Source organism: Podarcis gaigeae (assembly GCF_964106915.1).
Source record: "Podarcis gaigeae genome assembly, chromosome: 12".
NCBI classification, from domain to species: Eukaryota; Metazoa; Chordata; class Lepidosauria; order Squamata; family Lacertidae; genus Podarcis; species Podarcis gaigeae.
The window spans coordinates 28,365,580-28,391,423 of NC_139688.1; the positions used below are offsets into that span (position 1 = coordinate 28,365,580).

Genomic DNA, 25,844 nt, shown 5'->3' on the forward strand with positions numbered 1-25,844 from the left:
GGCAACAGTGATGTGGTGGAGAAGAGTGTATACCACTATGTGGCCTGCCCTCCACCCACTAAGTTAGCCTTCTGCCTTCAGGTGTGGTTCTGTTGCCCATACAGAAGGAAGATCCAGCTAGCATTTGGGTCAGCTTTAATATAAGGAATGGTGCGGGCGCCATCTTGCCCTTTGCCTCGCGAAGCAGCTCTGGGAAGGGAAGGAACATAGGAAGGTGCCTTATATATATTGTTGTGAGTTTTGGGGATTGGTTGGTATATTCCCCGAGTGCCTTCTAATTCTAATGGGGATTTAATTATCGAAGTAGCCAGGCCAACTTCCTGGTGAGTTAATGGGCCTAAGTAAGAAGGTTGCTCTGTGCCAGAAGGAAAATAGGTGGGCCTCACCTGACTGGGAGTAAGAAAGAAAGTGGTGTGTGAGAGCCAGGCTGGACACTGGCAGGAACAAGAGGGTGAGAGCCATAGAATCATAGAATTGTAGAGCTAGAAGTGACCCCAAGACTCATCTAGTACAATTCAGGAATCTCAGCTAAAGCATCCATGACAGACGTTTGATTTCCATTTGATTCCAAGGTTGTGATGATGGGAGAAGCAATGCCTTCTGGGCTGTTAGTTCTGTGAGCTCCTCAGTCGTAGGCTCAGGTTGTACAGTCATACCTTGGGTTAAATTTGCTTCAGGTTGAGCATTTTCGGGTTGTGCTCCGTGGCGACCCGGAAGTAACGGAATGCATTACTTCTTGGTTTCGCCGCTCGCACATGCGCAGACGCTCAAAATTACGTCATGCACATGTGCAGAAGTGGTGAATCGCGACCCGCGCACACGCAGACACGGGTTGCATTCGCTTCAGGGTGCAAACGGGACTCCGGAACGGATCCCATTCGCATCCAGAGGTACCACTGTATATATGTGTAAATGAACTGTCCCTCGTTCGGAAAAAACTGAAACCCGGGACAACTGGAATTGCACACGGCTATGAGAGTGGGGTGGCGTGCAACAAATATATTGTATGCCAGAGCATGGCTCCACCTAGTTCATTCCTTTCTACACTGACTGGTAGTGGCTCTCTGGGTTTATCAACAAGTGTCCTGGCTCTGACTGGAGGAAGAACTCAGGTTGTGATTTCTACTACACCATACATTAAAGCCAGCCTCCCCCAAAGAATCTGTTTGTCATGGGTGCTGAGAGTTTTCAGAAAACCGCCCCCCTTCCCCTCACAGAGCTCCAGTTCCCAGAGTCTCTAGGTAAGAGGGATTAACTGTGAAACCCACCAGAGGATTGTGAGGAGAATAGGGGGTCTCCTCATTACCCTCCAGCACCCTTGACAAACTGCAGCGCCCAGAATTCTTCAGGACTTGTTCAATGACTGTCAAAGGGGTATCACAGCGTTTTGAACATGTATTATGGATCTGGCCAGTCATGGAGACCAGGGAGGAGGCAGCTGGCAGGCAGGGCCAGCCTCTGGACATTGTTGTCAACTTTTCCCTTTTCTTGCGAGGAATCCTATTCGGAATAAGGGAATTTCCCTTTAAAAAAGGGAAACGTTGACAGCTATGCCTCTGGACTGATTGCTGCAAGCAAGCAAGAAGGCAGGCAGGTGGTGGGTTGGCTGGCATTGGTGGGGCAGTCTCTGCTGCTCTGCACATGCTCAGGAACACTCTCACCTTTGCCATTGCTTCTCAGGTCCCAAGACTAAATTCTGATGTGATAAAAGAATCCCATTCCCCACCTTCCAGCTGCTCCAGCTGCTTCTATGTCTCTTAACTTGTTGCTGCTGGCTGGTGGGACCCGGCAAGAATTCCTTTTGCCCCGCAACAAAAAAAGAGGGGAGGAACTTCAGCCTGCAGGCTCCTTTCTCTCTCTCTTTCTCTCCCCCCCCCCCTCCATCCTTTTGGTGCTGGTGGGCGGGGTGGAGGCGCAGAGAAGGAGCTGGGATAGGCTCCTGCGTCAGAATCTTGGGGAAGGGAAATCTCTCTTCCATGAGGTGACTCGGCCATCTCCCCCACCTTTGACATGCCAAAGCGGTTGCCGCTCCGAGGGAGGGACGAGAAGGAAGAGACACCACCTCCCCCCCCCCCCTCAGAAGATAGAAGCAGGCTTGGCAAGGAGGAGTGACCACGTCAGCCACCGCAGAAGAGAAGGGGAAGGGGGGAAGGGAAGGAGCTGGGAAAATCAGGACAGCCGCGGATGGGACGATGGGCGGCGACACCCCACCGAATCGACCCCCCCCCTCCCCGCACTCCAAGATTGACTTGAAATCCTAAGCATGCTTTCTTGGAAGCAAGATCCCTTCTGGAACCAATGGGGCTGAGCAACGGACTGTGGGAGAAAGGAAGGGGCTTTCAAGACTCTGGCAAGCCTCCCTTCACCTTGTGGAGGTTGGGGGCGGCGGGGGGCGATGCAGTCCCGGCAGAGCAGCTCCTTGCACTGCAACGTCACTGTTCCTCAGCCTCACGTTCCTTGTCTGTAAAATGGGAGCATAGAGCAACACCTACCCCGCCTCTCGCTCTCTTTCGGTTGAAGCTAAACGAGATTAGGGCTTTTTGTTTTAGGTGTGTGGGGGGGGGGTGGCAATGAACGACTGCTAGTACTCTTTTTCAGGGTCTTATCCAGGAAAGGGGAATTGAGAATCAACGCAGCCAGAGAGGACAGAGACGGGCGAAACCAATGGGATTCACAGAGAAGAACGTTGGGAGAACTTGTAGCACTTGTATATAGAGATGTTTGTGGCTGTCAAGGAAGTGAGAAGCTCATCCCCCAAGTTGAAAGAGGGGGGGGGGATTATACCTCACCTTGGGGCGATTCTGGAGCTGCTTTAGGAGGCAATGCCCTAGGCTTGGTCTATAGGGTTGGACAGGCAAAAAGTCTGGGCAAGATAACGGGCTGTGTGTTTCGTCTTCCTCCGACGGGCTCCCTGTGATCTTACCACGCAGGTTCAGAGGGGGTCAAATAGCTCCCCCCTTTCCCACCTGCCACCCAAAGCTCATTTACTCCAGAGTAGCCCCATTCCAGAGGACTGCTCCAGAGGAAGCGAGGGATGGGGTCGCCTGGAAAGGAAGTCTGGGGGGTTTTGTTTTTGTTTTGGCTCGCTCTGCTTTCTGAGGAGTCAGTCACATAGGGGAAAGTGCCATATCGGAGCATGGGCTCCACCTGGCTCAGTAGCGTCTACACGGACCGGCAGCGGCTCTCCAGGATTTCAGGCGGAGCGTCTGGAAACGCTAGAACGAACATGGGACCTTTTCCGCGCAAGGCAGGCGCCCCATCGCGGAGCCACGTCCCTTCCCCAGAGCACAGCGCGATCTGCGAGGCGGAGGGGTGGGTGGCTGGGTGTCAAAACCAAGGGAGCCTCCAGGTCGCTCCAGGTTTCCGATGCTCCCCCGTCGGCGTGTCCTTCTGCCTGCTCTCGCCTCCTTTACCTCGATGGCAGGACCTGGACAGCTCCCGCTTTGAAAGCCTCGCCCTGAGACGCCGAAAGCCTCCCAGGCGCGCAAGCCACAAAAGAAAAGGGGGAGGGGTGGAGAAGTGGGGTGTGAGGGACGGGGGGGGGAGGAAGAAAAAGAATCCAGGCAGCCAGTCAGATTTTCCTTTATAAAGCCTCAAAGTGTCCACGTCCTCAAAAAGAATGGAACCAATTTAGCATCCCCAGCTCATGCCTGCCTGCCTGCCTCCCTCCCAGCACCCCACCTCTTTCACCCCACCTCTTTCACCCCTCCTCCCTCCCCCTTGCGCCTTCCTCTTCTCTCCCTTCCTCGCTTCCAGATCTCCCTCTCCCCGCCCCGTCTAACAGCAGCTCTGCCAAAACGGCGGGGACAGGTTGGGAATGAGAAGAAGAAGAAAAGAAAAAAGACGTCACGTGACGCAGGCCCGGGCTCCTCGCAGCCTGGCCCGCCCCTCCGCCGAGCAAGGCGGGCTCTCCCATTGGCTGCGGCGCGTTCTACGGCTCGGCCAGCGCGAGGAACCCCCTCGCCGTATAAATAGGGCCGTCGAGGGCTTTATTATTTTAGCATCCCGGGCAGCAGGTTTCTGCTAAGTTTGGAGTTACTCGCCACCACGACTGTATGCCTGCGTCCCTAAAGTTCTAGCTCACCACCGACCCGGGGACTCTGAAACACAAGGAGTCTGCATGTCTAGACAGTAGACATGCTCAGCTTTGTGGATACACGGATTTTGTTGCTGCTCGCAGTAACTTCATGCCTAGCAACCAGTCAATGTAAGTGCCTTCAGATTGTTTGGAGCAGGGTTTGGTGGGGAGAGAGGGATTTGGGCGGCGGCGGCGGAATCCTCTCCTAACTTCGTCCTAAGGAATGTTGCCCTGCCGTCGAATGCTTCCTTTCTCCGGGAGCTGCAAGGACAAGTTTTCGTGCAGATCTGGGTATGCTCCAAAGCCCGAGAAACTGCTGCCCACTATAACTCTACCCCCCCCCAAGCCCCATCCAGTTAGACTTTGGGGGGGAATCGTAGTTTGCATTGACTCCAGCTGGCAAAAGAGCTGTCTCTTATTTCCATAAGACGGAGTGAAGGGATGAGAGTTCTTCAGAGCTTGCTTAAACTCGCCCCCTCCCAGCCCTCCTTGGGCTCATGTGGAGAGGTCCTGGCAAGAAGCCAAGCAGTCTTTTCTCCCACACACCCACGCACCTCTCTCTCCCCCTCCCCATACTCCGCCCGCCCCCCATTTTAAGAGAAAAGCAAAATTGGGGTTGGAGATGCAATGCATGACAATGATAAATCCAGAACTCCTAAATTTATCAGCATCGCCTCCTTGGAGAACTTCTAGTGGTTTGGGGCTAGGGACGGGTTATTGTCCCGATTTATCAAGGGATTTCAGAAAACAACAGATTCCCCCAAAGTCTTTGAGAACAGTCGCTTTTTAGGGCGTTGTACACGAGCTTTGTGCAGCGTTTTACGGATGCTCATAATGCGCCCTCTAGAGGGAAGGAGGCGGTAGCGCAGAGGACCCGACGTGGAGCGTGTGGAGTCCAGATAGACCACCAAGCGCTTTTAGAGATACGTTGATATATATGAGACAATTTAGTTACTCCTGAGTTACACGCAAGGAGAGAGAGGGCAGAAATTCTGTCGCGATTTGCTCAAGAATGTTTTGCTCTTATTAATTCCGGGAAGGGAAGGAGACGCGCTTTTAGAAAACTACAGCAAACCAGGAAAAGTGTACGATTCCTGACCTTTTTGTTTGAGAAACAAATATGACGAAATGGATATTCCAGACATCCTCCAAACATACCCTTTTTAAAAAGCTCTAGCGACCTCTTCTGGTAGACGAGAAGTATAAAGTTTCTCCCCAGAAAATTCATCTATTTTTATGATTTCCACACTTGTCAGGTAATTCACGTAAATTCTATTACCTTAGATTATCTGTAGGCCCCCATGTGAATAATGTTAAATAGTGAAACTTGGCACAGACAGCTGTTGCCAGGTTAGTCCCATCAAATAGATATTTATTGCATTGGTACCCCAATGTAAGATCAGAGTGGTGTTTTATCCTCACAAGAACCCTGTGAGGTAGGCTCAGCTGAGAGGTGGCCCTTTCCCCAAGGCCACAATTTGTTTCACAACCTGAGTATGGATTTAAACTTGGGCTTTCTATACCCTAGCCAGACTTGCTAACAAGTGCACCACACTAGTGATGATCGTTTGGCATAGAGCAGGCAACCTTTAGCTTTATATCTGACTGACAAAAAGAGTTCTGTTTAACTCAGAACTTTTCATGCTGCACAAATGGAAAGTGTCCAGCCCAAGCATCACTACCATACCAGTTCTCTGTGGTTTAAATATGTGCAAGGTACAGCCTTCACATTGGCTCGTGCAGCACATCCATGCATCAGAAACGCCTGTAGTCCTTTGTACATTGCATATGGCAAATGCTGTCCTATAGCAGAAGCATTGGCCCTGCTGCCCAATACATAACTGGATTCAATGAAACAAGTTGGCAGCCAGGGGTCCTCCTAGGGTTATTGCAATTAATGACTGAGCATTCGCCAAAATTAATTTAGGAACACTGCTGTCTTTACAGTTGCATTCAACTCTTTACCAATCCTACAACTGCGACTAGAGCCTCTCCCTTTAGTGGCAGTGAGAGAGAACGGGTTCCCCAACCCAGTTAACATTTAGAGATACTCTCCCAAAATATAGATCTCCACAGCTAATCCATGAATAAGCCCACCTAGCAAGTTCCATTTACAAGTTCTAGTACCGTGCCAAAAAGAATGTCTAACTTTATCCCATCACCTTATAGGAACCATTATCGAAATGCTTTTGATAATTACAAAATCAGTCATTTCCACCCTAATCCAGTTTCCTATCAGAATCCCCATTCATATCAGTATCAACTTTGTTATTCTGTACCGATGTTACTCTTAAAATGTTTAAACAATGATTATTTCCTTGAGATACTAAGAAGAGATAGTCAAGGTTTCTCATCCAACCAATGGTCTAAGATATACATTTAGAGCTGCCATCCTAAACATTGTGTTTATTGAACACAATTGGACTTGACCTCCAGAGAATAGCATAGTGCGCTCTATGCTGTAGATTTTCACTCCATAAGCAAACTTTTGCACTTAGCTACTCTGATCATGGAACAATTCTCTCTGGGTGAGCAGCTTTTCCCAATTGCCACTCAAAATTCCTCCATGGCACATGAATGCATGTGTGCAGACTGATTGATACCGTTTCCTCCCCATTTTTGTACTAATCTGTAAGTAAAGCTTCTGGAGGCTCTGACTTGCAGAGAGGAGGTACATAGTCGTGACTCTTTTTTTGCTCTGCTGCTCAGACAGAACATTTCTCCTCCTCCTCCTCCTCCTCCTCCTGTAATATGCAGCATTCCAGATGCATCTCACAGCAAGCAGGGGAGCAGGAACTAATAGAGCATAATTCCCTGTGCCCTTAGAGCAAGGGTGGGGAGGCTCTGGTCCTCCAGATGGTTGTTGGACTGCAAAGTACACCATTCCCCTGATCATTGGCTGTGCTGGCCGGAGCTGATGGGAGTTGGAGTCCACCAGTATCTGAAGGGCCCACGGGTTCCCCATCTCTGTCTCGGAGTGACAGGCTTAGCTCTTTGTGCTCCATTGGCAGGAAGGAAATGCTTAATAGGACAATTGTTCGTTTGTTTTTAAAATAAGAATGTCCAATGCACAAAATGTGGGCTATGTTAGAAAACTGTAATAAAAGTTACAGTACTAGTCCTCGGATTCCCAAAGCTGCTTTTGGTATGCCCTCCCCACCCCCAGTGGAATTTTTGATCTTTTCTTGGAACAGAAGCCACACCACAACGCATATGGAGGGTTGCTATTTGAGAAACCCAAGTCGTGCGCTCTCGCTCTCTCGGCATAACCTACCTCATAGGGTTGTTGTAAAATTGGAGGGGGAAACCCTGTATGCCTCCTTGAGCTACTTGGAGGAAAGATGGGACATAAATGTAATAATAATAATAATAATAATAATACATACATACATACATACATACAATAATAATAATGAAAGGCCGAATTCCCCTTGGGTATACAGACCTAAGTAGCCTGGCTTTGCCAGATCTGGGATTCCACCTGTTAAGCTATTTCGAAGTATGGCTATTTCCCGGCTTAAAGTTTAGCAGAATAACAGTGCCATCCCAGACATGCCTTCTCAGAACCGAATCTCAATCAGTACAGTGGGGCTTACTCTTTGGTATGTGGGTTTAGGACTGTAGCCTAAATAGCGTGAAAGAGAGGCTTGGGGTTTTTTTTGGGGGGGGGTTGCTAACTTAACTTCTGAATTCCAGAAAATCCTATACAAATCTTCAGCATAATCCTGTTCAAGGAATTCCCATAATCTGAAACAATGTGAAGGAATAGTGGGTCCTAAGTTTAGGTTAATGTTATTTACAAGAATATGGACGACCTCGGCTTGAATCATCTCAAGTTCAAAAGCTAAACTCACTGTTTTGGGCTTTCTATAGCACCTGCACACTTTCAAAAGCTGCCGTTGCAAGCATTTTCAAGGGGAAATGTGTGATCCACGGAGCCTCTTACATCAGCAGAAAGCACATTTGTGCGTGCTTGGGAGGGTTTTGTCTGTTTCCCTTTATCTCACATCCTATGAGATCTTGCTCTGCAGGAGGCCCTCTCCTTCTGGGGTCACATTTCTTTGGTGTGTGTAACAGACATCAGTGGGGGCAAGAAAAATCCCCATGGCACATTGAGCGTTTCACCCGTGGCCCTGTAGAACCAAGTTCTGATTCTTATAAAACCTTTTATTAAATACATCCATTCAAGCCTTGGGGTCAGAAAAAAGCCTTTCCAAGTTGGGCAGGCCCTCCTTCTGTCAGAGATCTGTTGCAGCAATAAGAATGTCATCCACTTTAAAAAATGTCGTTTCATGTTTACATTTCCTGCTATTCATCTTTGAAATCACAACTATCGTACTTTTCCGTGTATAAGACTAGTTTTTTTAAATTAAAAAATTATGTTCAGAATTGTGGGTTGTCTTATACACAGATACAATCTCCCCCCATTTTCTCAATTTGGAATCCCCAAAAATTGGGGGCCCCTTTTTTACATGGGGGCATCTTATACACGGAAAAATACAGTACATTGTTTCACATGCAGACTGTTTTGAATCTTAAACATTATCCATTTTTTTGTTTTTGTTTTTCTGTTTCCCCCTCCAGATGTAAATGAGGTCAGTATCATTCCTTTCAAAATAAAATGGACAAGAGTGGGCTATTTTATTATCTCCCTACCTCCACCCCCCTGAATGGCCACTTACTAACTGCAGCTGCCAAGAATTGCATGGGCAATACCACTGCAGATTAGCATCATTAGGAATGCCCAGATTTGTGCCCACCCCTAGTTTCCTAATGGGCCGTCCTTCTTGTTAAAAGGCTACCTTCATAGGTGAATGTAAGATTAAGAGGATATTGCACAGTAGCCAGAAGGGTCTTGCATGCACAGATATTCTGGAGATTCATAAGTCTATTTTAAAGCCAGAGAACTGTTAAAGACATCTTAGCACCCGTAAAGCATGAATGAATTCAGGTATGACTTTTTAATATCGTGCTTGCATGATGTAGCAAATACTAACTTGTATAGCTCTTTCCCTACCCTCCACCGCTTGTTTAATTTGTTCTGCCTTAACTTGGCTGAGTCTAGTACTTACTGTGAAATATTGCTAACGTTAGATTTCTTCTAACTTCATATTCATTCCTTTCTAGGAAACGGAAGGACACAGGGTAAGCACATTTTAAGGGATTTTCTTAAAAATTACGGAGCTGTACTCTGTTCCTGGGTATCTGCTACAGTTTTAAAGAACCCAGAAATGCTGAAAATAGAATTTTTGAAAGGCTGCAATTTAATACCTCATTTCATGGTAGAAAGGCCTTTAGAAGTTAGTGGGGCTTACTAAACAGAGGTCCTTTTTACTGTCAGGAAAATCCAAAGTGAAAACCTGAACTTCAGAGTAAATGCTATTAATTTCAGGTGAATTTGCTTTTGAACGCAACTGAGATGCTTAGTAGTACACTGGCAGTTTTTCTTTTATACCTCTATTTGTATGCTAATTGCACTAAATTCCCTGGGGCTTACTCCAAAGTAACTGTGAACCTTAGGTGAAAATCCAATTAAGTTTTATTCAGAGTAGTCTCCTAGAAATGAATGGACCTAAATTAGTAGCTTCCATTAATTTCTGCAGGCCTACTCAAGAGTAGGACTTGGATACAGCTCAGTAAATTTAACTGATTTTTTGCGGCTTTAGCTGCTGTGCTTAGGATTTATGTGTAAGTGGGTTGAAGCCATAATTTTATCAGCATGAAAGCTGATCTGGTATGCACAGGAAAAATAGCCTTCTTCTTGAGACTCTCTGATTTTATGGATGTCAGATCATGTTGCAAATTACTAAATATTTGTGAGGAATATACGCGTTTGGTTTGGAGATTAGCAGCACAATCCTACTGAGGCATAAGCTCCATTTGGATTTCCTCGGAGGAAAGTTGGAATAGGATTGCAGCTCAAATGTGAAAATAAATGAATACTTGTCACTTAATGAAGAACTAATTGATAATACATTTTTATTTATGCATATTTGTCCTCTTGGTTTTCATTGAAAGCAAGAGTGTGTTCAATCTATGAATAGCTATTCCTTTCAGTTCTGCCTATGCTCTAGTTTTGCTGTTTTCATCAGCAGACAGTTCTTTTTAACACCATAGCTTTCTGCACGTAAAACTTGAAACACTCATTTACATTTTTGTTGATGTTGTTCTTTTTCAGGGGCCCAGAGGAGAAAAAGGGCCACGAGGAGATAGGGTAAAGAACCATGATTATGTTCATTTTGCTTGTTATATCTAAATCATGCCCTGGTGAATAAGGAAGAGCATGGTCCAAAGCGAAAAACCTGTGGTACCACCCCCCACCAACCCTTGTTCAGAGTTATGGCTATTTTTGTGTGCATCTTCTGAGAAAATTCACATAAATGAGGCTGCACTGTGTACAACTGAACACATCTATTTGGGGGGAAAGTGCTATGGGCACTATTTGGAAAGGGTCCGGAGGGCTGTGTAGCTTTAGGTAAGGCCAGAATTTGGACAGAGTGTTACTGAATGCCTCAAAAGGTCTATTGCAAAGGGCTGAAGTGGTTATTATTCCCATTGAAGTGTCTTAAGACTGATTTGCAGGTAATAGCTTTTCAAAAAAAAGCAATCATAAAACCACAGTATGATTAGCAAAGGCTCATGGCTCTGGAATTCCTATGTGAATAAATAACATCCACCAGCAAAATCACTTGAGTCAGAACCTTATAAAATCAAGAATGGAAATTGAGGTCACAATCCTGAGCTCCTATGCTTATTCCCCTGCCCGCTGCTTGTGCATTGATGCAAGCACATTGTCCGACACAGCAGTGCTGTTTTTCCTCTCCGATACCCTCACAAGGATCTCTCTGAAGAACCATTTGACTCATTCATTGCACAGGTGATGCGACCTGATTTCCCCTCCCTGTAATATTGGGTGCAATGCTTCTTCAGGGTTCAGAGGAAGGAAGAGGGGGAAAGCAGGTTGTGTTCAGAGATTGATCCGTTGGGTTGGAATTGCCTGTGGACACAGAGGTCTGACACAGAGGTCAAGGAATGTGCATGGCTGAGGCCTCAGAAGTGCAGTTGCTCAGTAACCAGAGTCCACTTTACGTGTGTGTGTGTGTGCGCGCGCGCACACGCAGGTGTAGCAAATGAAGTTGACAATGTGTCAGGGAGCCAGAGTTGATCCTATTACTCCCCCCCACCCCGCCCTGTGAACAAATTAATTGGAAAACATGTGTTTGCTACCTTGAAAAATGTGAAGCACTATGAGGGCAATTTGGTAATACATTACTTATTGCTTGTGCAATTAAGTAGCTTTAGATTCTGGATTTAATAGTCTTACAGGGAGGAGGGGCTCCCTAAAGTGTCTTGCTTCTTTCACTTAAAAATGTGCTGCTTGACCCCTAATATGTCCTCCTCTTCTGAGTGGGGCCCTGGATTTTTGCCCTCAAAGTCTTTCCCTGACAGCATCCCTGCCAAAAATTGGGCCTCCAAGAATTGCTTCAAGATTTGTTCTTCCCTCGGTAGTAGCTTAGAATGAAGTAACAGTTGCTGTTCAATATTTAGCATGTTTAAACCCAAACAATTTGTGACCCACCATGCCTATCACAGTATTGTGTTATTAAGGAGCTCCCAGGTGCCTGACAAGAGCTCCCTAAGTTTTGAAGGCCTAGGTTAGGTAGCCAAAACCTGGTAGTTGCCATAAACAGCTTATGTGCTGGATTTGACTTGGTGGTTGGAGGCCTGATTTAGGACTAAAGTGTGCTAAGGAACCAAGCCTTTAGCCTGAAATCGTCTGTGCTGTGTGAGATGCACACCAGCTTTTTTGAAAATGGTCACTGCAGATATGGCTACATTCTGAGTTGTTCAGAATATTTCATGCTTTAAGTTATTAAGACATGAAGATCCCTTTACTATTGCGTCGGAGGCCACCTTGAATCCAAGAGTCTGTAGATGGATACTTGATAAAGAAGTATCTGCCACACATCATGAAATATCTGATGACTCAGAACCAGTTTAGGAAAGATTCTGACTTTGAGTCCATCCCAGTCTAGTCTCTTGTTACTAGAATAGATGTTGGGTCATCTGATTAACATGTGAGCCACAATTATTATTATTTAAATCACATCAGTGATATTTGGAATGCTTGTTGTTATTTGGAATAATACCCTTAGACTCTGAATAGGCTTAGTAAAAATTGACCTTTTTATCCACAGCTAAACACAGAATTTGCAGTGTTTTGATTAGCACAGAATTGATAAGTGCAATCCTTGGCAGTTGTAGCAAAATGGGATGGTTGAAAAACCATGAAACAGAGAGTGCATTGAGTTATAATGCTTTGATATGTTTCTTTTCATTCAACTAATATAGTCTGGAACTATATTACTCAACTAATGGGAATTAGCATGACTCTTTGTTCTGCTGAGATTTATACCATTTAAGAACATCAGTCTTAGAGTTAAGGCTTGTGCAAACAAATTTGTCTCCATTCTTATATATGAAAATCATTGTGATTATTGTCTTTGCAAACACACTTGCTCAACCAAATGGGGCACAAGCAACAGTTAAGTGAAATCAGAAAAGTAATTAACTTGTTTGGACCTCTCCAAAGCCAAACAGCAGATAACACGGAGTTAGAACATGTACTCATTTAAAGGCGGTTAAAAGGTTACTACGGTATAATTATCCTAGCATGGCAAGGTCTTCCCTAGCACAATCTTTGTATGATAGCTCACAAGGAACAACCTTCTCTAACAATGTGTGGCTAGAATCCTTATCAAGCCTCAAATCAATTCATTATTGAAGTTTTAAAGACATAAAAAATGTGAATGGATGGTATTCTGCTAAATTTTTCTCAGAGTAGATCCACTGAAATTAATGGACCTAACTTATATCCATTAATTTTAATGGACCTCTTTTTGAGTAAAACTTAATTGACTGTCACCCAGTAAGTCCTAGCATTAATATGCCAACAAAATTTTAAGGTGCTCAGCCTTTTCCACATGTTATGCCCATGATGAGAAAGCTGTGGCTCTCCAGATGTTGCTGGACTCCCAACTCCCATCAACTCCAGCCTTCATGGCCAATGGTCAGCCATGATGGGATTTATTTTCCCTCAACACAACAAGCAATAAAACTGCTTTAACGTTTGCAAAGCTAAGCAGGGTCTGGTATGGTTTCAAACTGGATGGGAGACTGCTTGTTGAGATTCCTGCATTGCAGGGGATTAGACTGGGTGACCCTCAGGGTACCTTCCAACACTATGATTCTAACATCTGGAGAGCTTCAGGTTCCTCATTCCTATATTAAGGCCTTTAAGGCTGCAATTCTCTTCTCTCCTGCCTGCAAATATGAATAAACGTACATGCATAGGATCACACAACTAAATCAGTGACACATTTAAGTGGTTTCCACATTGTAAAGTACAGAAACACCAGCTGTTTCGATTGTGCAGACTCATATATTTGTACTTTAAATGATGTCACTGCTTTGAAATCTTCAGTAGCTATTTATATATTTTTATAACTTAACGTTGTGCATTTTTTCCCATAGGGTCCAGCAGGTCCACCAGGCAGAGATGGTGAAGATGGTCTACCAGGCCCCCCAGGCCCCCCTGGTCCTCCTGGTCTTGGCGGAGTAAGGCATCCAATGTTTTATTTTACTGAAGTTGATTGGTGATGTCTTGAAGCATCATAAAAGGCCTGTCACGTCAAAGGCAGGGACCATTATCTTTAGCTGTATCTTCTCAGGCATGTATAGAAATACTGTTGAGATCCATAGGTAGGAACATCCTTGAAGATACAGAAACATTTATGGAAGGAAGGAACTTTTTCCATTTTACTTTGATTCCTTCTGTCTCCCTTCACTCAACCTCTTATTCGTGATGTTGTTGTTGTTTTAAAAACAAGCGTGAAGGACTTGAGATGTAGGAATGAAAATTCGTTACTCTGCATTCATTTTCATTTTGGATTAGAGTATATTATTTAAATTCTGATCAAGCTCTTTATTAGCTTTCCTCTTTTTAACTCCTACAGAACTTTGCTGCTCAATATGACATGTCCAAAGCAGCTGATCCTGGCCCCGGACCTATGGTAAGCAAATGCTTCCTTTCTCGCACAGGTACATGCACAAATTCAAATTGGGCTGCTGTGTCTTGCCACTGATGGCGACAGAGAATCCCCCAGGAACAGCCTGCTCACAGAAATCTCCCCACATTGTGTCTCTGCTATGTAACTGACCTGCAGACCATATAGCAGCATTATACGGCCCGCTGTACCTCCCAGCCCAGGCATCTAGCATTGTCATCCCTTGCAAGCCATGCGTGTTCAGAAAATGCATGGGATCTCGTTATTCCTGCATCCAGTGTGCTTCATGAATGGAGAAAGCCCATACTGGGGAAGAGTTTTGCACCCTACCCAGGTCACTTCCAAGGAAGGTAGGTCAACTATCCAGTGTTCCTTTGGTTCCAACGCAGATTCTGATAGAATCCAGTGACTGGAGCCAGGAGACCACTACATTGCTGGCCTTCTCATGGGACATGAGCTGGAAGGGAAGAAACTCCTATCCACCCATGCAGCTCTGTCCCAACATGGGCTGCCAGGTGTAATGTGTTGTGATAGGTGCTGGGCTTGGCCGCTTAATTTCTTCACCTGTGATTCTTGCCCACCTGGCAAGACAGGCTAGAGCCATCAGCACTAACAAGCCCAATGAATTGGAAGTTGGCCCATTGAACTTGGTTCCCATGAAAGGAGTTTAGCGCCTGATTAGAAGCTCACCTCATTGATTTGATTTTGAAGGCATTTATGTCCAAGGGAAAAATACTGCAGTCAGGTTTGCTGAAATAATGATCATCAAAAATGGTCAAGTCGTCTCATGCTCTGTGGTTATAACAGTTTTTAACAAAACAAAAACCATCACCTGCACAGTTAGGAGCCATGCTTTGCAACATGTCAGCTATGATACAAACAACAGGTTAAATCGCCAAAATATGCATGATGTTTTGTGACTTGTGCTTCAGTGCCAGCTTCCCCATCCCCTCCAAAAAACATGGACAGCAAGGAGAAGGGGGAGGGACCTGGTCTGAATTGGGACCTTGGCATGTGGTGTGTGTGTAGGGTTTTGGGGTTTTTTTGGATGTGGTCCCGATCTGGATTGGGACCCCCACACTTGCAATTTGCATAAAGATAAAAACTACCATTGAAGTGAATAGGAGATTTCCCCCGGCAATGCAAGCTGCAGGTGTGGTTTCCTGATTCAGAGTGGGACCCATTGTGCGGGGCAAACTTTTAAAGCCCCCTACTGTCCTCCACACACACATTCGGGTGCCCATCCAGACTGGATCCTGTGCCCTGGCAGTTTGCACTCAAGGGCAAACTATGCATTAAACATTGTGTGTAGTTTGGCTCTAATATATTTCCTAGAAAGTAAGCTCCACTGAACATAGTGGGACTTTTTTAAAAATTCTGGCATGGCTTTTGGGGCACACTTTTCTCCCAAAGTGGATTTTAAAACTTATAAAGATGCAACAATTTTAAAACTTATAAAGATACTGTTAAATAAAAATAATTAAAGTTAAAAGCCATCAGCTGCTAAACAGTTTCAGCATAGCACATTCATCAAAGACAGGCTGAAGGGAACATGCCTTCTTTAAAAACAGAAGTGACAAGGGACAAGTTGTGCCCTGGGAAGGAATAGACCTGCCACTAAGAAGGCCCTGCCAACTGAAAGTAGACTAAGAACTTGTTTCCAAGGGTAAAGATGCATGGGATTGCCCAGATAGAATTAGATTTATTTCCAAATGGATATATTTTGGATTATATAAAACGTGAACTGAGTATGGTATTAAAAAAAAATTAGTCATGAAGGAACTTGGTTTCACAACAAATAAAAAAAAATTAAAAGGCCCAGAATGAACTGTCATCATTCATTTGCATCGAAATGCTAATATATACACAGTATTTTTGTATTTAGTACCTGAATTCCTGGAAACTGTAGACCACCTCAGATGTTCTCTTGAAGCCTTGACAAGGCATGAGGAGTATTCTTCCATTCCTCATGCTCCCATGTCTGGTCTGAGGAGAGATTATTTATACAGCTTGCATGGAGAGATGCTCATTCTGTCCCTTCTTTAGGCCAATATGTGTCTCTCCCCCCCCCCCACTCAAGAAGGAAGGGGAGAGGAAATGCAAGGGGCTGATGGTTCCTCTCATCACTTCCAGAGAATGCTGAAGTTGTCCAGAGTGCCATTTCTGATATTTCCTTTCTCGTTTTAGAAAGAGAGAGGATATTGTGTTGTTGTTTTTTACACACACACATGCACACCGATAAATATAACATATAAACATAAGGTTGCAACATGGCGGAAACAAATGGGGCAACTTCTTTTAAGAAGTCACAAAGGTCAAACCTGACTCAGAAATAGGTGGACTGTGAAAAAGGTCCCAGGAGCATTGTAGGACAGGGCTGGTTCCAGAGGCTGGTAAAACTGGTTGGACAGTGCCTCAAGACCAACTGTTCAAACAGTTCTGCCATTTCCGCTTTGTGCAGTCTAGGAATGTTAGGCACAATTGAAAAAAATCTCAGTGTACATTTGCCACCTCTTTCCACATAAGGGAGGCTCCATTGAGGGTATTTTCCTTCAGGGCCCTAAACCTCCAGAGACAGTACTGCCACAAGACATAATGCCTCAGGGCAGGTTGACCAGTTACTTGGAACCATGTGGTAGCCACATCTGAGTTTACCACATGGCACCTATAATCGTCTAGGGAGCCTCTGGTGTGTAACTTGGCCACTATTCCCCTCCCTCTGCTGCCTCCCCACATTGTTGTGGTTGCCATGTGGTGAGCCTCCACAAAGGTACCTCATAGCTTCTAGTCTTCTCAATTCACCCTTCCAGCTTCCCAAGGGTGGCAGCCCTCACATTTTTTTGTCTCCTTCCGTATATGCAGCAACAGCATGTATGAGGGGTCAGAGTAGCAACAGGACTGTGCTTGCCAGGACGGGGCAAGATGGCGGCGAGCTCAGCAGAGCTCTGAATTGGTGGCGACAACACAAGTTTGCGTGCACCTGTGGAGTCACCACCACCACCGCCCAGCCAGAGCTGCCCTGACCTCTCTGCCATTTTGTCCTTTCACAATCCAAGCAAGCACAGCACTGTTGCCACTCTGCCCCATCCTTACTGTGGCAAGCGCAGCTTTGCCAGGAGGGCGCAGCTGCCAATCCACCCCTACCCCTCATGTGCCACTGATGTACACATATTTTTACTGCTGAGAAGTCACCTCCTCCGGCCAAGAGCACAGAAGCCAGCACATCAATATCACCAGCATGCATTGTAGCTCTCACTCCTCACCCTTCTGTTGCATGCTGGGAGAATGCCAATCCTGCTCTACAGCAGGGTCGGGCAACCTGTGGCCTTCCAGATGTTATTGGACTACAGCTACAGCTCCTTCACCGTTAGCCATGCTGTTTGGGGCTGATGTGAGTCCAACAACATCTAGAGGGCCACAATTTGCTTCCCTCCTGCTGTATGGTATGAGCACAGTGCCCAATGCTTGGCAGAATTTGGAATGGTACAGCCATATAGCTGGTTCCAAGACCCCTTTCCTGAAGTTATCTTCCACTGTTTGCAGAGCAGTGGAAGAAATGGGAAAGAACAATGTTTTAGAGACACTTATAGCAAGTTGCAGTATCCTTCAATGATAAGCCTAGAGAGAAATGCTTAGAGAAAATTAAAAAGTATATTAAAGCTAATGGTGGCTATTAAGAGGGCAGTGGTCATATATTATGGACAACATACGAGTAATTTTATGTTCAGGTGCTTTGATGTTCTCCTGCATAGTCCTGGACCCATTCTCCCATTCCAATGATACTTCTGATTTAAAGCTCCATGTAATCTCTTGATCCCTGATCTTGTGGCTTCTTGTTGCCATGAGAACTTCAAGGTCCACAAGGTCTTTTTTGATCACTTAAATGGGGAGGGCTTCTCTGCTCTACACATGCAGAGGTGCTTCAACCATCAAAGTGATAAAGAAAGGCCTAACCTTGCAGAAAACATTTAAACATCCATATTGAGAAGAGATCGTCAAACCATTATCCATCAGCTTGTGCCACCTGTGCTTAAGGAATAGCCACTGATTTTTCTCTGAACATATTTTTGTGCAAGTGGTGGGAAGATCATTGGCAGACACCTGCTTGGAGTCCTTCCTAGACAACAGGGATCTGCTTGAAATTATTGTAGAGTAAGCGGTTTGATCATTGAGGCTAATTAAAGAAAACAAAGGTTGGCAGCTCCTCTTCCTGCTCCATTTATTTGCAGCTAGGACTATGGGCGTATTTAGGGACTCAGACATTTCCGATATATTCTTATTCATAAAGATCAATCTGGTGAGAATGCAGTTCAAGGGGGAATGATCTGACACAGTGACATTTTGAAAACCCATCTGGGCCAGTTGCCAGGACTTAGTGTCAAAAGCAGCTGTTTGGACTAGTTGTCAAAATCTTTTGGGTGATGATGGGAAATGCACCAATGTGTGATTCCTCTATAGATGTCCTCCTAAGGCTCCGCACAGCTGGAGGTGGGAAAACCACAAGAAACAGGAGCAGGTGGGTGGCATCAGGAGCTTTGAGCACCACCCACCTCTTTGCATGATTTCTCTGCCACATGCTGGAATGGAAGGGCAGGTCAGCCTACCAAGCCTGCCCCATGGGGGAGTTATCACTATTATTATTTTTTAAGTATATGCCATCTAATTTCCAAAGAGATTCATTAGAATTCCAGACATCACCACAGAGTGTGTGTGTGTGTGTGTGTGTGTGTGTGTGTATTACAATTCACTCCCCATCACAAGATCAAAGTATTGACATTAGGAAAACCCCAAACCACAATAAATTACAAAATGGCCATCAGACCCAAACATCAAAGGGAAACCAGGTATGTTATTTGAATCCCTGAATCTCTTGGAATCCACCTCCCTGCCTCTGAATCTGATGCAGCTCAGGTTCCACAATTTCTAAAATCAAAGACTGACAATCCTAAAAGAAAAGTTAAATATAATTTAAAAAATGAATAAAAATGTAAAAGCAGGCAAATATAATAAAGCAGTAGATGAATAATTTTTGTCTGAGACATTTCAGGTAAGCTAAAGCACAAATTTAAATTCTTTCCCTTCTTTGAATAGGAGTCTGTTCTTATGTACTATATTAGCCTTCCCACATCTGCTGGTGCCCTCCATATCTTTTGGACCACAACTCCCATCATCCCTGACCATTTGCCAATGCTGGCTGGGACTTATGGGTTTTGTAGTCTAAAACATCTGGAAGACACGTGGTTGGGGAAGGTTGTACAATATCTATAGCGTTTAAGGCAAATTACATATGTGAATGTAAGGATGAGAGGCAAATTTCAACTAGTGCTAGTACTAATACTATGCTAGCAATAGATAAACACAGGAAAATACAGCTTTGACTTTATGATGCTATGCTACTAATATAATCTAAGGCTATTATAATATTATAATCAATTTTTTTACTCTGTGGTTCATTGTTTAATCTTGAAGGTTGATTTCAGGCAAATGATTAACAGTGCCTGAAATGTCCTATGCATGTCTCCTTAAAAGTAAGCCCATTGCGTTTAATGGTACTTAGTCCCAAGTAAGTGCGGCTCAGGATTGCAGCCTAAGTGATACTGAAACCACTAGCTGGACCTTCATTTTACTACTGCAGTATATTAACTATTTCTTTAACTTTTCCCAGGGTATAATGGGACCCAGAGGCCCTCCTGGAGTAACTGGACCCCCTGTAAGTATATTTGGAACACAGCCATTAGTAGGAAGAGAGATATGTTTGATACACATGCAGAAAGCATCAGTTACACACATTTTGCCTTGACTAGACCCTAAGCAGGTAACCCCACATGTATAAGAGGTACCCTATATTGACAGGTCCAGGACTGCTGTTGTCAGTCCCCTGATATAGTTCTCAGTTTACAAACTGATGAGCCATGACCTTTCTGCTTTCACAGTTTCCTGACTCTCTTCCCAGTTTGCACCTTCGTGTTCTTGCCCAGAAGGCCCAAAACACACAATGTGTTTGCCTGGTATCTCTCCATGTTATCACTGGTCCACCTGGCCTGGTCTAGACTGGTCTGGGTTGAAGGACCCCAAGATTTGCCTGAATCACAGCCTATAACTCCCCAAATCTCACTCTGCTTCCATGCCCAGTTCTCTTCTCCAAACACCCCCATTGCTAGAAGAGTACTTACAAAATGTCTTTTGTCGCCCGCCCTGCTTCTAGGGCTCTCCAGGCCACGCGGGACATGCTGGTGAACCCGGCGAACCTGGTCAAACAGTAAGTGGATCCATTTTTATTCTATTCAGAGAATGACAGGAATTCTGAAATACCCATTTGCAATGAAGCCCTTCCCCCAGATTTAAGTTTGGGCCTATTATCTGAGATTCCTTTGCAAGCTAGCAAGGGTGGGAGAAGCAAGAAATGAGTTCTGATTCTGCTAGAGCCCACGCCTGCTTGGTTTCCTCAAAGCGGAGGGAAAACACATTAAAAAAAATGGTTTTTGCTAGACAGGTAGGCTTTAGATTTCTGCAACTCTTTGAGGCCACTGGGGGAGCTGAAATCAGACCAAACACCAAGTCTTCTGATTATTATTTTTTTGAAACCCAGAAGCCATAAATAAAGAGCCCCCCACCGCAAGCTTGGATTAAAGAATTCAGATCTAGAACTCTGGCTTAGTCAAGTCACCAGATCATATGTAGCATGTTTTGTTTCAAATGAACCTTTTGTTTTGTTTCAAGTGAACCTTTTTTCCCCCCATCACTAGGGTCCCCAAGGTGCTCGTGGTCCAATGGGTCCTCCTGGAAAGCCTGGTGAAGATGTAAGTATTCATTTGAACCAGGATTTTGGTGGGGGAGGGGGAATCTGTAGGAGTTATTTCCTTTTCCAAACATTGGTTATCAGCGTTTGTTGTGGACTGCCCTCTGTGTCCCATCCCCACCAACACTCTTATAACCATCACTTCTGGTAGAAAAGCTCCATTTCCATGTGTTTTGATTTATTGAACATGTTTCCTAATTTCCACTGGAATGCCACCACAGCGTTGTAGTGTATTAAAAGTTTTAAGGATATTTTAATAGATTCTGCAACCCAGAAGCAGTTCGGTTTTTTAAAAAAGCTGGATTTCCCAACTGTTCTGTTTCTGAAAAGTATCTCCAAAAAAATCTGCATTTTGTGAAATTAAGAAATGTGCAGTGCAATCCCAGAGCGGAAGTAAGTCCCTTCTGAGTTCAGTAGGACTTACCCTTTAATATAAGTACCTTAAATACCACTTCCATCATAAGTTCTTGTCCTAAAAATATCAGAGGAAATATAGCCTTCAAATGTGACATTTTGTCTCCTGAGGGAAAGATGCTGCATGTTTAGTCAGTTTTTAAGTTATTATGTTTTTTTATACCTTGCATAGAGATATGTTAAATATGTGCAGCTCACTTGCTTTTGCACACAAAAGATTTCAGTCATCTCGTCTAACGTTTCATTAGGGTCATCCTGGAAAACCTGGACGACCTGGTGAGAGGGGTGTTCCTGGACCTCAGGTGAGTTTTGTGTTTTCTGTTGCCTGTTTAATCTGCTGATTAAATCTGTTTGCATAACTGCAGGATAGGAAATTAAATTACCAGCCCCTGCTCCTTACCAGTAGTTTTAGTGTAAGTACAATGCCGCCCTCCCACTAAGGCTGATATTCTAGCTATTTACACCTGCTGGATCTTAACACCTAGCCAGAGAGCAGCACTATGAAGGTTGCCACATGATGTTCACTTTTATTCTACAAGGATTATGGTAATAGTGTATCTGTTCCTAAGCTATGGAACTCTAGACTATTACTATTAAACAAGCATTAACAGTACCTCTGGGAATAGGGTGCTATATAAATTCAATAAATAATAATAAAATAATAATAATAATAATAATTTGTTTCAAATTCCAGTTTAAGGCCCTTCGGTTTAAACAAGTAAATTATCTGATGTGATAATGCATGCCAATATTTTTAAAAAAACATTATTGGTACTTATTCAAAGGTATACAAAAATACATATCCAAGCATTTTTTAAATATAATATACTGAGATTAAACAGCTACTTAATCTGTTAGAGAGCAAAGCCAGAAGGAAGAAAAGACAAGAAAAGGAGAAACCTAAAGAAAGAGAAAATGAGGGGGGAAAGGAAAAGTAAGAAGAAACTAAAGAAAGATAAAGAAGAAAAATAAAATGACTTCTGGTTTTCTGTCCTGCAGCTACATTTGATATGACATTCATTCCTTAAGACCCAACCATTCAATCTTCTATAAACCAGGTGTTAAGATCATTTTCTCTTTCATGCAAAAAGTCCATAAGAAATTTCCAATCCTTGACAAATGTCAGTAAATTATTTTTCTCTAATTCAATTTTGCCATCTCAGCCAAGTCCAATAGTTTTATCAGCCATTCTTTTATAGTGGATAGGGCTGTGTCTTTCCATCTTTCTGCATCAATCACTGATATTAAGTACTTCTGTGCAATTTTATGGATGGGTCGTGTTCACTTCTGAGATACTTTGTTTGCTGTGTGGCATATAAGTCTATAAAATGAACAGAATTTGGAACATTTTATACTAGGGATCAGCAACCAGGAGCCCTTGAGCTAAATAAGCCACACACACACCCCGTAAAGACAAGGGAGGGGCTAGAGCACAATGACAAAAGATGTGCTTTGCATGCTGAAGTTCTCAGGTTTGATTCCCGACATCTTCAGCTAAAAACAGCCAGTAGCTTGTGGGAAAGGCTCTCTGTTTGAGGAGCACTGCTGCTCAGAGTAGACCGTATGCACAGATAGTCTGACTCTGCATGATTCCAGACAGCTTTGTAGGCTTATGTGTCATGCCAGCTTCCTGACCCAAAGGCAAAAGCAGTGCATGGAGGGATCAGTGACTGTGGCAATGAGACATGCAAGCAGCTCACCTTGGTGGCTGGGACTAACATATTGCACCCAAATACTTTGTCTAGCAGCTTTTATTTGAGATGTTAAGCCTTCTCTCTCATTTTCCCTCCCAGGGTACTCGTGGCTTTCCTGGAACTGCTGGCCTGCCTGGTTTCAAAGGAATAAGGGTGAGCATTTGACTGAAACAGGAACAAAATTAAGGGTAATGACAGTTAATACACCTATGGTGTGTTATTCTGTGCAACTACTGGTCTTAGACAGAAGCCTAAGGCTTGTTTGCCAAGGTGGCAATAAAGAAAGCTTCTGTCTTCATCACGGATGCCAACTTGAATAAAATATTGGGGGGGGGCAGGTAAGTCCCACCCCACATTATTGATCACATGATGCAGCAAGCACACACCATTTGAATGGCAATGACCATCAACTTAAGGGAAATGTCATCATAAATCTCACAGGGTGTTTAGTCCCAAGTCCTGCATGTGTCTGTGATATGGCATTGTCATTGACAAAATTTTGAACGTACAATCAGCACTTTAAAGTATAGTTTTAAGTATTTAAGTGCAGACCAAAAAGAAGCCTGCATACCACTTTCCTCCTCCAGCCGAAGGAAGTGGTAGTAACTGCTTCATCAAAACAGCCAATGACCGCTGTTCACCTAGTCTGCCACATTCCCCTAGTTTACTGTGGCCCTTTCTAACTGTCTTGAGAAAGGCCAGTTTTTTCTCCTTTAGGGAAAAGGCATTTCCCTAAACAACTGTGCGTTGCTTCCCTGTTTCCAGGCCTGGCGCCAAATGTTGGCCACGTTGGGCACTGGTCAAGGGCACCTGCCCACTAGCCTAGCCATACCATCCTTCACTGCCCTCCCTGCCAGACCCTCAGATGTTTGTCAGTGGCAGGCAGCAGTGCTGGTTTTGTGTGGGAGCCAAGCTCAACTCCCATCCCCGGTGGACACTCACATTTTTAAATTACCTAAAGTGTAACGTCCAATGCATAGGACTCTGAAATATTATCTAGGTAGGACGACAGAACTATGAAATAGATTTCATAGGTTTGGGGCCTGGAGCATTGCTTTCTGGGTAATCTAAGATGGCAGCTGGCCACCATGGATGGGAGCCAAGCTTTCTCCCATTTGAAAGCACCTTTCCACCGCTGAAGCATGTCTTTGGGCCTGGTGGAGGGTGGTGAATGGTGACAGAGAAAGCAGTGGCAGGAGAAGCAAACAGTGGGCAGGCTGTCATTGCCACAAGCAGGGCTAGGCCCTGCTCTGGTTAGGGGACTGCTGGGCCATCATTGGCACCATTTCTCCCCAAGCCTTGCACTGTCCCTGCCTGTTTCCACTTTCCCTCTCCTCTGTTTTTTCACTCTGTATCAAATTTTAGGTTTTTGAGGAAGAAGTCCCTTTTGTTTTCTTCAAAGCATCATGCATGTTGAAGGCACTGTATAAATAATGAGAAGCGGTAATAGTCATCTATAAAGCTACGAAAACATACGAACTGAAGAGGGCTGTCAATTTTGTGTCTGATGCAGACCAGAACCAAACTATGTTAAGGAAGGACAACTGTGTCCCTCCTTAACTGACGATGATCCTTTTCGAGTGGGGGAACCAATATGGTGAATACAGAGCAATGCTAGAGTTGTGTTTCAACCACTGCATGATAAAGAAATGGTTTCCTTAAAAAGGGGGGAACTAGGGGGGCCACTTTACCCATCAGTGTTGTTTCTTCCAACATAGGGACACAATGGTTTGGATGGTCGGAAAGGAGAACCTGGTGCTCCCGGCAACAAGGTAAAAATGACTTAATTTTAATATATGTTACATGGGTATTCCAGCAAGAGCACAGAGTGCATGGCAGCCCTTCTGTTTTATATCCTGCATGCATGTTTTGTTCTCGTAGGCTTTTATCCTTCTAAGAAAAATCAGCCTATGCTATGAATGAAGGACAACAGCAATTTGGTACTAAGCCCTTGAGATACATGGACACAACAGAAAGTCTCACAGGTCCAAATTCTAGCATGGGAGCAAGATGAAATAAATAGTCAGCTTGCTCTAAGCCAACCTTTGGTTAAGCAGGCTGGGGCTGATGGGAGGTGGAGTCTGACAACATCTGGGGATCCAAGGAGGTGGAAGAACTCTGCACTTCTGGTTCTGACTCCGAAACTCGGGATTGCCAGTAGGAGCCTCCATCTTTGAGAAACTTTGAATTCACCAATCCCCCAAAGCATGTGGCTAGTTTGAACTTGCCCCTGCCAGTGCCTGAGTTGCTCATGAACTCTGTGTGTGCATGTATGACAAGGGTGGAATTCTAGTTTTCCCCTTTTGTGTGGGGAATACTAGAAATCCCAATAAATACATATGTAAATACATATGTGGGACGCAGTTGGCACTGTGGGTTAAACCACAGAGCCTAGGACTTGCTGATCAGAAGGTCAGCGGTTCGAATCCCCACGACGGGGTGAGCTCCCGTTACTCCTGCCAACCTAGCAGTTCGAAAGCACGTCAAAGTGCAAGTAGATAAATAGGTACCGCTCCAGCGGGAAGGTAAACGGCGTTTCCATGCACTGCTCTGGTTCGCCAGAAGCTGCTTAGTCATGCTGGCCACATGACCCGGAAAAACAGTCTGCGGACAAACGCCGGCTCCCTCGGCCAATAAAGCTAGATGAGCACCGCAACCCCAGAGTCGGCCACGACTGGACCTAATGGTCAGGGGCCCCTTTACCTTTTAAATACATATGTAAATAAAAAACAGTGGGAGCTGCTGTAAATGTTAATAGTGTGGAGTGCTGCTATTCCTGATTCCAGTCATTC

At 44.6% G+C, this 25,844-nt stretch overlaps 1 protein-coding gene across 2 annotated transcripts in view; it reads left to right on the plus strand.

Annotated features, from left to right (window-relative positions):
• The first annotated feature begins 3,282 nt into the window (after window positions 1-3,282).
• Window positions 3,283-25,844, plus strand: part of COL1A2 (collagen type I alpha 2 chain) — a 64,547-nt gene continuing 41,985 nt past the window's right edge. Inside the window, exons 1-10 of one of the 2 annotated variants that reach the window (XM_083705194.1) lie at window positions 3,283-4,236; window positions 10,257-10,292; window positions 13,613-13,696; window positions 14,095-14,151; window positions 19,811-19,855; window positions 20,351-20,404; window positions 20,892-20,945; window positions 21,607-21,660; window positions 23,152-23,205; window positions 24,771-24,824. In XM_083705194.1, coding sequence (XP_083561320.1) covers window positions 4,138-4,236; window positions 10,257-10,292; window positions 13,613-13,696; window positions 14,095-14,151; window positions 19,811-19,855; window positions 20,351-20,404; window positions 20,892-20,945; window positions 21,607-21,660; window positions 23,152-23,205; window positions 24,771-24,824 — 591 coding nt within the window. In that variant the 5' untranslated portion in view covers window positions 3,283-4,137. Of the gene's footprint in view, window positions 4,237-9,115; window positions 9,224-10,256; window positions 10,293-13,612; window positions 13,697-14,094; window positions 14,152-19,810; window positions 19,856-20,350; window positions 20,405-20,891; window positions 20,946-21,606; window positions 21,661-23,151; window positions 23,206-24,770; window positions 24,825-25,844 lie in introns of those variants that run through there. The other variant, XM_083705195.1, reaches the window with a different exon arrangement.